This window comes from Nicotiana sylvestris, chromosome 5 (genome assembly GCF_000393655.2).
Source record: "Nicotiana sylvestris chromosome 5, ASM39365v2, whole genome shotgun sequence".
Taxonomy (NCBI): Eukaryota; Viridiplantae; Streptophyta; class Magnoliopsida; order Solanales; family Solanaceae; genus Nicotiana; species Nicotiana sylvestris.
In genome coordinates, this window is record NC_091061.1 from 91,005,966 (window position 1) to 91,019,300 (window position 13,335).

General features: G+C 36.4%; 2 protein-coding genes across 2 annotated transcripts; one reads left to right on the forward strand and one right to left on the reverse strand.

Moving 5' to 3' along the window:
- Positions 1 to 1,882: 1,882 nt before the first annotated feature.
- On the reverse strand, positions 1,883 to 2,737 carry LOC138868967 (beta-mannosyltransferase 2-like). Its single transcript, XM_070146547.1, has 3 exons — positions 2,575 to 2,737; positions 2,355 to 2,424; positions 1,883 to 2,126 (listed from the first exon to the last, which is right to left on the reverse strand). Exons 1-3 carry the CDS (start codon positions 2,735 to 2,737, stop codon positions 1,883 to 1,885), a joined length of 477 nt encoding a protein of 158 aa, XP_070002648.1.
- Positions 2,738 to 4,768: 2,031 nt separating this feature from the next.
- On the forward strand, positions 4,769 to 7,625 carry LOC104227673 (probable transcription factor At5g61620). Its single transcript, XM_009779972.2, has 6 exons — positions 4,769 to 5,129; positions 5,709 to 5,920; positions 6,002 to 6,079; positions 6,167 to 6,217; positions 6,371 to 6,451; positions 7,296 to 7,625. The coding sequence occupies exons 1-6, from the start codon at positions 4,853 to 4,855 to the stop codon at positions 7,539 to 7,541; spliced, it is 945 nt and encodes a 314-aa protein (XP_009778274.1). The 5' UTR covers positions 4,769 to 4,852; the 3' UTR covers positions 7,542 to 7,625.
- Positions 7,626 to 13,335: the final 5,710 nt, after the last annotated feature.

Genomic DNA, 13,335 nt, shown 5'->3' on the forward strand with positions numbered 1-13,335 from the left:
CTGTTGAAGTTTCTAGAATTATTCTCAGCTCTAATCCTATTCTTGTAATTGTTAGTGCTATGACCATTTTTACCATAAAAGGAGTACGCTATTTTAATTCTAATAGGAATGTTCTGAACTGAACTAGAACTAGATGATTTTTGTATACCATTCAATTGAAGCTTGAGTTCGTTTACTTCTTCTTGAAGTATATCACGTTCAATTTCGCATATTTCTAGTTTCAGGGCCCAATCCTTCTTTTCTCTTTCTCTTTCTCTCTTGACTTTTCTGAGTTCATTTACTACTCTTTCAATATCTGCAAGAGCAATATCAACAAATTCTTAAAGTTCATAATAAGATGGACATAAAGGAGTACGTACCTTACTAGTTCCTTCATCCAACGGTGAAAAGGGTCTTCTTGAATCATCTTCTTCATCATTGATGTCTGCCATTAGTCCAAGTTTATCTGATTCTTCATTGTCACCAAGAACCATAAAACATATGTTGGCAACTTCCTCATGATCAGATTCCTCCTCATCGCTCCATGCTTCAAAAGCTTTCTTCTTTTGCACGTTCCTGCTAAGCTTCCTTTTTAATTCAGGACAATCAGCTTGAACGTGTCCGAGCTTTCCACATTCGTAACATCTTCCATCATTTTTGTTTGCTTCTGGCACGCCCTTCCTTTTCTGAAATTAAACTTACCTTTTCTGTAATTTTTGTTTCTTCTCATCATGTTGGTCACAACTTGCGAGAGCATTGCAATGTTTTCATCTTGTTCTCCTCCTTCTACTTCATCTTCATTTTCAGGTTCAACTATAGTTGCCTTGAAAACAACAATTTTCTTTTTCTCTTGAATTTGTCTATCAAGATGAGTTTTCTCAAAAGCAATCAAGTCACCTATGATTTCATCATAGGAGATTTTGTCCAGGTCTTGACATTCTAGAGCGATAACTTTTGGTTTCCAGATTGTACAGTAGAGTTTTTGCTTTTGCATTACAGTGATGACAATAGCTTATTCATCAGTGTAATCGTCCAAATCCAGAGGATCAGTTGATGTGATGATTTCACCATTTGCATTCTTCGTTGGAGGAATTGGAAGATTTTTTTTTTCTATCACACGCCATACTTTGATGTCATATGACATGGTATATGTTTCCATGTGAATATTCCAATGAGAAAAATGTCGACCATTGAAGTAAGGAGGTCGAACCTGAGAGGTTCCTTCTTAAAAGAGAGCACCGACAATAGTGTTGGATCCCATTGATCTTTTTCTCACTAGCGGTAAAGCACAGATTATAAGCCTTGCTCTGATACCAATTGAAAGTACAAGAGGGGGGAGGGGTTGTGAATTGTTGCCTAGTTAAAATTTAGTCGACTAATATAGACATTAGTTGACTAACCATAAGACAGAAAGAGTAAAAGTAGTAAAGAGCAATAGTAAGACACACACAATTTATACTGGTTCAGTACCGTTGTGGTACATACATCCAGTTCTCTTGGGTCACAAGGGTTCCTTAAGATCTTTGAATAAAGTTACAAGATTGATGATTTTTGTATTTACCACCAAAGTATAGAATCAACAATTGAGTTCTAATCAATTGACACAACTTTCTTTTGTACTCTAGATCTCTCTATATTTTGAGACACTGATAACTCAAAATTACAGTGTTTGAGCTAAGAAGTAGACAGATTTGGAATATACTTTTTGTAGTTACGTGATCTTCTTCTTGAGAGAGCAGCCTTTTTATACAAGAGAAAAGAGCCATTGAATCCTTTTTGAAACTAGAGGCATAAGATCTTTAATTAAGGGATTTGACCCAAGAGGTGCCTCTCTAAATCTTGCTCTTTGACTGGCCCAGATTCGAATGTGACCTTCCTTGTCACAGCAGAATTCAAGGAATGATTAAATCACAAGTGTGTTCTTCGAAACTGAAGTGACCATGATTGGTAATCTGAGTTCCTTTGATTGAGTCAATTTGCTTCTTGATTGCTCATTAATGCTGTAACTGAATCTTCCTTCTTTCCTTGATTGAGGACGAGTCAATCTGCTTCTTAATTTGGTCATTAATGCAGTAACTGATTCTTCCTTTATTTTGAAACTAGTAGCAATTTTGCTAATCATCTTCATTCTTTCCTTTTTGGTTGTCCTGAAAATATAACATAAGATAATATTGTCATAATTGAAACTTAAACTTAAAATCTATCACCGTTTGGTTTATTCTTCTTATTCTTAGTTGCAAAACACCATTGTAGGTTGTGCGTAGGATTTTTTTTAGTTGCAAAATGGGTTTGTTAGATTTGTTGTGTTTTGACAATTTGATGATTGTGGTTTGTTCTTTTATGATATTTGAAAGTCATGTTTCAAAAGTTAAGACAGTGTTATAAAAAGTGTGCGCTTCTCTCTTAAAGCGCAGAAGCGACGCGAGGAGACGGCATAACGCTTTTCTGCCATAAAAAGCGACTCACATCAAAAAGCGCTCGCTTTACCCTAAAAAGCGAGAAGCGAGGCGATGGAAAAAATGCAAAAGAGCATGCTTAAGCAAGGGTAAGGCATCTGCTAGGGTTTTTTAAAAAAAACTTCGCAAATTCACTTACCAAATACACTTATGCAAACACTCTGCTGCAAGCGACGATGGGTAAGTTTCTTCTTCTCTTCTTCTTCTTTTCTTTTCCTCTTCTTCTTCTTCTTCTTCTTCTTCTTCTTCTTCTTCTTCTTCTTCTTCTTCTTCTTCTCTTCTTCTCCTCTTCCTCTTCTCATTTTCTATAGTTCACTGTTCGATTTCGACTCCTTTTTCTCTTCTTCTTTCTATATTTTTTTCCAATTTTTATTGCTCTATTCTTCTGCCCTAATTTTTGCTCTATTCTTCTACCCTTATTTTGTGCTCTGTTCTTCTGTTCGACTATACTGTTTTTCTCTTCTTCTTTCTATTTTTTTCAGTTTTTATTGCTCTGTTCTTCTCCCTAATTTATACTCTGTTCTTTTGCCCTTATTTTGTGCTCTGTTCGATTACACTGTTTTTCAGTTTTTATTGCTCTATTTTTCTGTTCTTTCACTATTTCTGGTTCGACTCCTAACTGTTCTGTTTTTTTTTGTTGTTGATTGTAGTAAATTCAATCTTATTATTCAATGGCATCAAGCTAAAAAAGAGATCCAGCTTAATATGTTATTTTTATTGAGTTCTTGGCCATTTATCTATGCCTATTTAATTTTTTTTATTTATGTGTTAAATTGCGCTTTACATGAAAAAAGCGCGCGCTTTGCTTCTCGCTTCTCGCTTTGGTGAAGCGAGATCTCCTCGCTTTTTTCCGCTTCTCGTTCTCCAAAACACTGATATAAGATCATTTGGAGTAGATTTGGACGTTGAATCATGTATTGAATTGTTGAAATTCAAGAACAAGTTTATGTTTCAGAACTTAAGATTAGATTTCTGAAGTTGTATCGAAGAGATAGAACTACTTCAGTTCCGAGTTTTCTAGAGTTGAATTTAAGAAATTTCCCGGTGGGTATATTTTTGTAGTTTTTTGTTCAATGTGGTTATAACTTCAAGGGCGGTCCCAACAGTGGTGTATCTATGAAAATGCTCCTTTGTTTAAACTATTAAAATCTATTTATTTTGAGATGCATATTTATTAAAATAAATTTTTAAAGAAGTACTTTGGTAGTGTATCCGTGTGTATTTGTATCATTAAAGAAATTCTCTCAGTAGGATTTTTCCTAAAAAAATTACTTTTTGCCTACAAGTTACGAAAGAAATACACATATAAAGTCATGATTTATAAATGTAAAAACCAAATTTGTTCTTATGTTGATTTTTTGGTTTATTCAGAGAGACAATATGGATAAAGCTAAATATAAAATATTAGATATTTTCTTATACATACACGAGGGATTGCACTCTTTTTTCATGTTGTCTAACTTAAGTTCTAGAATAGTTTTTGGAAAAGAGATACCGAAACAGTTTGAATTTTTTTAAATTTTTTTAAATTTATTTATTTTATTATTTTTTATGGTGGTACTCTTAGGGATGACGCTATCCATACTCCTTAAATTTACATCCATAATAATCCTGTTTCTCAATTTGTTAACAAATAATCTTTGACTTTATTTAATGAAAGTGACTCTCTCATACATGGCAAAAAAGTAAAATTTACTAGTTTGCCAGCAAGGATACTAGTGAATAAACATAGGTTGAGTTGTATTTTCCTTCCATGTTCCGATCCTTTGCACCCAAGTAACACTTAAATTATCCTAATTAAGAACTCTTTGTTCCTAGGGAGTCAATGATTATCCTTCCGTATAGATATTGCGTATGTTATTTTATATTTTCTTTCTTTACTTACAGGAAAAATCGAACTAAAATTACAAATTTTCCTTTTATATATTGTTTTCTTGATCGTGTTCACACATATTTGTAAATAAAATTTAAGCAGAGAATTTATTTTTCAAACTAGATCTCAAAAATTGGATTGCTAGACCAAAATAACTTTGATAAATAAGGAGTTACTTCACCGGTATCCAGTGGATTTGATTCCATATATATCCTATAGAAGATTAATTATGAATATAACTCCCAAAATAAAAGAGGGAAAAATTTATTATTTATGTAAAGTAAGAGTAGTATATGTAAGGAAAAATAACTAAAGGTAAGGTAAAACTTACACGGCAAAATGATTGGTAGAAGCTATAAATATGCAATCTCTTTAGTTCAATCCTATTTGTATTGCCAAGAATTCGAGAAAACCTCGTCTTATAGTAGCGTACGCTTTATAGTAGAATTGAATACAACCACCACTTTGTATTAATTTAATTATATTATATGTTGAAGAAAAACAACATATACATATAGAAAAACCCCCTGGGTGAGTATCTAGCATGACAAAAGATGCAAGGAAGTGCTCTCATTGTGGGCAGAATGGACACAATTCAAGAACATGTAATTATAATTCGAAAGGAATCAAATTATTTGGAGTTAGGATCGACGATACGACTAATAATAATCACCATGGTGATACAAAAATGAAGATGAAGATTGGAGATCATGAATCTGCCATAAGAAGGAGCAAAAGTCTTGGTAATCTTGAAATTCATGATCACAATGCCGTCCTTGACTCTGGCTATCTTTCCGATGGGCCAAGAAATAGAAAAAAAGGTTTGTCAAATCTTGATCACCATTTCTTTATCCTATATTTTTTTATATACCAATTGGTGTCTAAGTCGAATGTTATGTTTGGGAGAGTTCAAACATCTACTATATATGTTAATGTGATATTTTGGCTAGTGTCGCCTTGCCGAACCTTCATAAAATAGATTCTTTGTATTGTTTTTGTATTGTTTTCTTATGGTGTCAATCACGAATCATGCACGTCTTTTTTCTTGAGATCATAACAATACTATATAGGTTTGTAGCGTGTTTTATTTATTTCATAGCGAAATAATCACAATGTATTTAAAGCGATTTTTGAGGTTTTGAATCAATTCTACAATAGTCTTTTACGATTTAGGTTCGTTTCTAGTTTTCAAAAATTTTGTCTCAAAATCCTTGTTTCAAATCTATATATGAGACTCTTTTTCTTTTTGCCAGGATTATTCAATACAAGGTTTGAGTTACTTTACATATATAGTATAAGGAAATTCCTCCTTCCCTACCGAATGGAATTTCAAGGCGTCTTGCTTAGATCGCATTTGTATAAGCCAGAATTATTATAGTTGTAATTTTATTTTCTGATAGGAACATCATGGACAGAGGAAGAACACAGATCTTTCTTAATTGGTTTAGAAAAGCTTGGAAAAGGTGATTGGAGAGGAATTTCCAAAAGTTATGTGCCTACAAGGACTCCATCTCAGGTGGCTAGCCATGCCCAAAAGTATTTTATCAGAATCGCCTCAAATGATAAAAAAAAACGTCGTCCTAGTGTCTTTGATGTCAATCTAAAAGATTCGGTAATATTTTAATTATATTCTCCTTTTTTGCTTTCTTTTCTGTTCTATGTATTATACTGATAGGAATTTGTAAATTTGCAGATTTCACAGATTCCTTCTGAAACTTATTCTTCTTCACCTTCTATTTCAAAAAACATGGTTCCTGAAGTCCAAAAAGAGGCAAGTCTATAATTTCGATGCCACAAAAAATAATTAATGTTACATATGATTAGCGTATTAATTAAAATGGCTATGTTTATTGGACAGGCGAGTGCCCCATTGGAACAACTGTTCGACACTTGCCAAATTAAAGGACAGGTACGTACATTATTAAACTGCAGATCTAATTGATACAGATAAACTGTAGTTCATATGGATTAAATTATCTAGAATGACTAAAATAAAGGTTATTTTTTTAATTATATAATACTATAAGTTAAAGTCAAAGTCGTAACAATAATATATGTGCAGGCTGCTCCTTGTGCAAGGCCCCCACTTTCACCGATGACTAGACCCTTGGGAGTCCCTGACTTACGCCGCATGCCTTGTATGGTAAGAGGGGAGAATTACACACTCCATATACTTTGGACAAGAAAATTCATTTTTGTTGATAAAGGAAATGAATAGAAAAGTTGAGAGTAAGCTCTTAATGTTGATATCACTAGCCACAAATGAACTATTTCTAATCCTATGGCGAAAACACCATCGACGACACTTCACAAAAAACTTCTCTTATAGTATACAATAGAAAAAAAAAATGCAAATAGAATATCAGTTTGGAGCAGAAAGTGTAGACACTGAAGTTTTAACATATCAAGATAAATCCTAAATTTAAGACAACTCTTGAAATACTAGGAGTGGTTAGGGTTACTTGGTGGCTATTCCACCCAAACCCTAAATCCATGCCTATAAATAAGGCTACATCCTTCAAAGAGATGTCAGCAATTTCATAAACTTCCGGAATATGCATAAAGAGGACGTCAGCAATTCCATAGACTTCCGGAATATGCATAAAGAGATCAAATATGAGATTTTCGAAATTCCATGAAGCTCTTGGAATATTCATTAAGAAATCAAAGACATGTCAAATATGTCTTGCTTCAAGTCCTACCTTCGAGAAATACACTGCTAAGGTCCTTGAATCACGTAGAATAAATCGGAGGGAAAAATCAAGGGATAAAGAGTTGTAACCTATAATGTTTATTAATAAATTTCTTTTTCCTTTATAGTTTTTAGTGATTGCAGTTTTATTTTCTCTACGATAAATTTGTCGCAAACAGAAAGTAAACCCCTTCATAACCGAAATAGATTAGATATAATAGAGTACAACTTAAGAAATTATAGTTCTCCATACGACACTTGTCTAATATGTTATGACATTGTCTTGTGTATACAGATGGGAGTACCCAGGGGCCTTACAGCAGCCAAAGTAATAGCACCTACAGTCTCTTGGGTTCCTGTATTCAATTTCCCACCTAATCAAAGCCATCTAAATTACCGATTTGCACCTTTTGTGGCACGGCCACCTACTGCTGGTCTATTGTCACACCCACCTCCTCATTCCCAGGTTCAATCTCAGCCAGGACATTCAACTCCAGTGACAAATAACGATGGTTTAAACATCTGTATTGGAGCTCTTTGAATTTATTTTTCAAGTCATTCTTTACAAAAGTTGGGCAATTTTTGGGTCGTTCTTTTGCCTAGCTATTTTTTTGGTTTGCTTTATTTTTTGAGATAAAGAGAATAGAAGTTTGCGGCTATTGAATCATTGGAAGTCATGTCCTTCGATTCATAGTTGATTTATAGTGATTCTACTTATGTTTTCTTGTGGATTTTCAGTATTATATTGAATGATGCATTTTGACATAATTAAATTATCATACAGAAATTAAATAATTGCACAAGATGTCCTGTACTGGAATTATATTTTGTTTGACTAGATGTGACCGAATCTTTCATATGCTTGATTCCTCAAGTTATAGTTGATACTAGTGATTCAATTCACAGCTTAATTAAATTAACATTCCACTGTACCGAGCAGTGGTAGTGGTGACAAAGTGGTTAAAAGTAAACAGTTATCTATTCATATTATTTATTAAAAAATCGGTTGGATAATAAATTTTTGTAAAATGGATCAAATATGGATAAGAATCATATTTTACCAACTTAGAAAATAGATAACCAATAGATAACTAATGGATTTAACTTTTATATTTATAAAGTCTCAAATTGGGGGTTCCTAGAGTTTAGGAGACTAGGAATTCTCCCAAAAGTGATCATATTCAAGAAGCCATGGATAATATGGATATCCATATTATCCGCCGGTTAACTGATTTTTATCCATATTAAATATGGGTTGAGTCGTATAATTTATTCTTTTTTTCATTACTCATTTTCGACTCGCCCATATCCAACCCGATCCCGCCCGTTTGCCACCCCCTTCTAATTGGTATTTATCTCTAAAATATTTGGAGATACACATGCAAGGTTTGCTTGTTACTAATATAGTTGTTTACCCGTAAACCAGTACAATTGAATTTTTACATAATTTATACACAAGTGAATTAATTTGATTCTAAGATGATAAATAAATTAGATAAAAGTATAATACTTAGTTTTGAGATGGAGATAAAGCAGCAGAAAACGTAATTCCGGGCGCAGAGCTTCCGGAGGCAGTAAGAACAATATATATAAGCAAGAAAGTAAAATGTTTTTGAGCTTTGATAGAATAGGTATTCTTGTCAAGAAATTCGTCGCGTTTACAATGATGGTAGAGCTCACTATTTGTAGTTACACCTAGGGAACAAGGTCCTAGGATCAAGCCCCTCTTAAATGACAATTATGAGGGCCATTGAAGAATGTGTAACGGTAGGCAGTGGATGCCATTTTCTCTGTAACGGACCATGCACTTAATGTTATAGAATATTTTGAATGCTACCGAGTGGCAGACATTTATTTTGCCTTTATAGATATCATTCTTTCCGATGGCAACAAGATCATTGCCTCCGAGCCCGACTGTCTTCTATCTTCGGCTCCACGTGTCCCTTTCTCATGCGATCATAAAATATGAATATATTTTACCCTATACAGACAGCCCCCCACCTTTCGGTGGCATAACTTTGTGTCACCGGGAAGTTGGTAGAAATACCTCTTTTGGCAGAAAATTCTTTAAAAAATTTCTGATGGTTGATTAGACGCACGTCTCTCCGTATTTAATATCCGCACACGTGTCAGCCCATGATTTAGCATCATTTTTGCCAGTTAACAGGGTAATTATGTCCACGATTTTAGCTGCCTATTCCTTTACTTATCGCATCAAACTTCTTCATTTACACTTCATAATTCTTCAAACTTTCTCAAACTCTCTTTACTCTACTCGTACTTTGTCTTCAACCATTCTTTAACCTCTTCTTCATAGAAATCCTTACTTCCTTTCTGATAAAAATGGCTTCTTCTTCCAAAAAATTTAATTCCTCAAGAAACAAAGATAAAGTTGATGATGATGCTTCTCTTACGGTGAGCACCACCATCCCAAAAGGTCTTATCATAACTAAAGACTTCGAGGAGAAGTATCCTTCTGCTAACCCTCGTACATAGGCCATTGACTGTCTTCCATACGTCCTTCCAGTATTCTCGCTATGAAGGAAGACTGTCATTTCCATGATTTAGACATTATCGCTTCTGATCTGGCGGAGTGAGTAACTTTATCCAAGAAGGGTTTTACGTATTTTTATATGTATCCCTTCACTTTGGGGTCGTACTCTTTAAGTGGGGAGCTTGACTTAATTATTATGGAGTTTTACATCTGTTACCTGGTGTGCCTGGCACAAGTAAGTCCTTCTGTGTGGAGGACAACTACTTGTCTTCGGCGTCTATGCCAGGAGATGGGAGATGAGCTAACCCTAGCTCGACTAATGAACCTTTACTCCTCCAAGAGTTTTCGCGGGAGAATGATAAATTTCAGCAAACGTGGCCATCATGCTCTGCTAGCCAGTATGGATGATGATAACAACCGTGGGTGGATGGAATAGTTCATCGTAGTTACCACCAGGGACATCATTTCAGCCACGGCTTCATCCTTTCTAGAATTGTAGAATCGCACTTGTAAGGTCATCGTTTACCTCTTCTTTTAGTTAAAGATCATCCCATACTGTTACTGATTCCTCTTCTTTCACTTGTTCCAGCAACTCGGTGGGTTCCAGCAAGGGTCGAAGGTTTGGACCATTGGGTCCAGAAGATTTTGGATGTCACTATGCCCGAGACCCGTACGTGGAAGGAACTGGCCCTTAAATATGGGTGGAAGGCCAAAAATTATAGTAAGTTAGATTTATCTTGTTTTTACCTTTCGTATAGGGAAGTTGATTAACCTTTCTCTCATTTTAAATTCTGGTCTACCCCAGGGCTGAATTGTCGTTATCGAGGAGGACTTTTAGGCTAGTTTGCTGACGACGAGGCTATTGCAGGAAGCTATTACCCAAACAGGTGTCTCCTGGCCTACTTCTAGTGAAAGTGCTTCTTCTTAGAGTCCCCCGCCGGAGAACAAGAAACCAAAAAAGAGACGTTCCTCCGCGGCCGGGGGAAAAAATAAAAAGGCAAAGAATGTCGCGCCCGAATCGTCTTTGGATGTTATGGTAATGAGCCTTGCGCCCGATCCGGCCATAGACACTATGGTGATCGATGATGATGGAGAAGCTAATAAGGAGGGGGCTTCTCTACATAGAAGACGACGACCTTCCTCAGCTCAACAGAATGCTCAATCTGTTGAGTTAGTTACACCAATCGAGGACAATGCATCGGCACTCTAGGGGGAGTATGATATGGTGGAAAATGCTAACTCCCAATTTTGAGGCTGAGTACGGGTCCCTATCGTCTTTAGTTGATGAGAAACCAAGAACCAACACTGCATTTGCCGCAGCTACTTCACCATTAACTTCATCTTCTTCTTCACCAACTCTGCCTTTACCACCAGCAACTGCTGCATCATTTCCACCGGTCGCAGTTGCCCGAGCGGATGATGTCCCACTTCCCCAGTCCCCGGTTCATGGGAACCTGAGGAAAATTATGCTACCCCCTCAGAAGATCCCCAAAAGAGGAGGAGCGTTACCCTCTCAGTTTTTACTGGATGTCATCTGTTATCCCAACCGGTGGAGCTTGCTAACTATTTGAAGCCTTTGGCTTCAAACAAAGATAGGGATAACATACAAACTCTCTGGGGAGAGTGTTTGTTGAACAACGTCATGCACAACGCAACAACTGTATATTCTTTGTTCCCTCCGTTGTTTCTTCTATCTTTGTTATGGTAGGATTTCGAATTTGCATTTTTGTTTTGTAGGCCAACTTCCTTACTTCTGAGGGCCTTCAGAGGCTGATTTGTGATAATGAGGAACTTACATCTAAACGGGATTGACTTTTGGCCGAGCTAAATCAGACTGCTGCTCGCCTATCAGAACTGGATGCACAAGCTGTTGAGGCCGTTGAATTGAAGGCTCGGTTGCGGCAAAGCGAACAAGAAGTGGTAACCCTTAGTCAGAAGGTTACACTGTTAAGGGCATAATTTGAATAGAATAAGGCCAAATGGGTTGAGGTCCACAATGTCGTTCTTGCTGCATCCGATCGCGAGGTTGCCGCTGCAGAAAGATTGAATAGTTTGGAGGCAGCCTTAAACTCCAAAACTGAAAATGTTATTGCTGCCGAGGTGAAGTATGCCCGGTTGGAGGAGAAGCATATGAAGACCATCGAGCACAATAGAGTTTTCAGCTTTGCTGTCTGCGAGCTTGACGTTAGCCTTCGGTCTACCAGATCCACGCAGGATAACTTAAAGAAGAACTCCAGTGCTGAGCGGCTTCGCTCGTTGTTGAAAAAACATATGCTATGTATAGCATGAGGAGAAAAACTTTGGAAGAGTCCAAAGCGGGTGTCATTGACTTTGATTTCGAAATCGCTAAGGCCCATGAGCTGGAGTCAACTACCAAAAGGGGTCTTCCGACCTAACCTGATGCTACCTACTTTTCTAGTTCCTGTTCCAAGTTCTCAGGAACTGAAGAAGAACCTAAAGGAGATGATGTTGAAGGCTAAAATGATGAGGTCCAAGGTATTGAGCCGGTATCAAACTCTCATTTTCTTCTTCCGAATTTCGGAGATGCAGTAGCGTAGTTTTTGTTTTCTTTTCTTTCTCATACATTTGTACTTGTACTATTTGACACGTTTATTGTAAATAGAAATACTTTTTCGTTCAAGTATCGTGCAAGTTTTTCTCTTTGCATACTTTTCATTTAAGTATTTGCACAAGTTTAGCTTTTTGTGTACTTTTCATTTAAGTATTCTCGTCAGTTTTGCGTGTCGGGATATGCAAGGCTTCGAATGTATTTTTCCCCGGTAGTATTTGGATTCCAGTCATAGGTTCTTCTAAAATCAACCCTTTAACGTGTGGGTTTCATAAAAAAGGACCCTCTTATGTTCACGGTGCCCTTGAAGAGGACGTCTCATGTTCATTATGGCACTAGCCTTTGAAGTACTTGTTTAACTTTCAAATGATAAAATCAGTTCATCATTCAGACAAGAAACAAGATAGAAATAAAAAGACTTTACTTTATTCCTTCCATTTTCAAAAGTACATAGGCGTTAAAAGAAATTATCATTTCTTGTGGCTAACTTGTACAACTTGTTTCTACGGGGCTAGCAGTGCAGTCCCCGGTCTCGATGACAGAACTATGTTTTTGGTTTTCGTATTCCGGTCGATGTGGCAATAATTGTTGTTGTATCTTCATATCATTTCCCCTCAGTGTTCGAATGCGAAGAATGCGAATTTGAACACTAGAAATTTTACACCTTCGAGGATTCCACTAGTGAATTGTAGGTAATCTTAAGTTCGATCGCAAACTTCACTTCCCCTTAGGAATTTATGCCATCGAGCCAAAGATTATCTAACAATCCCCAAGTGACTTTCACTTGTGTACAGTCAGGTAATCTCTGTTCGATAGCAAACTTTACTTCCCGGTAGGAACTTTGCTATCGAGCAAAAGACTATCTAACCGTTTCATAGTGGTTCTTTGCTTGTGTGCCTTATAATTTAAAGGTCTTATTGTTTCTGCTAAAACTTCCTTCGTAGTATGCTTTCCTTTGCTCCCTCGTTAAAAAACTTTCCAGACAAACCCGATTAGGACAAAAACTAGACGAAGGGAAAAAAAGTGCAGCACATACTTTCAGTATAGGCGATGTTTATCAACAATAGTATCTCTTGAGGTGTGCCACGTTCCAGTTGCTTGGAAACTTTTTTCCATGTTGATTTTCTAACTCGTATGACCCCTTCACGGTGACAGCTGAAACCCAGTTGGGGCCTTACCATGTTGGACCTAGCTTCCCCGCTTTGAGCTCCCGGGTGTTCTGAGTTACTTTACTTAAAACCAAGTCTCCTACTTTGAAATAATGGAGGTTGG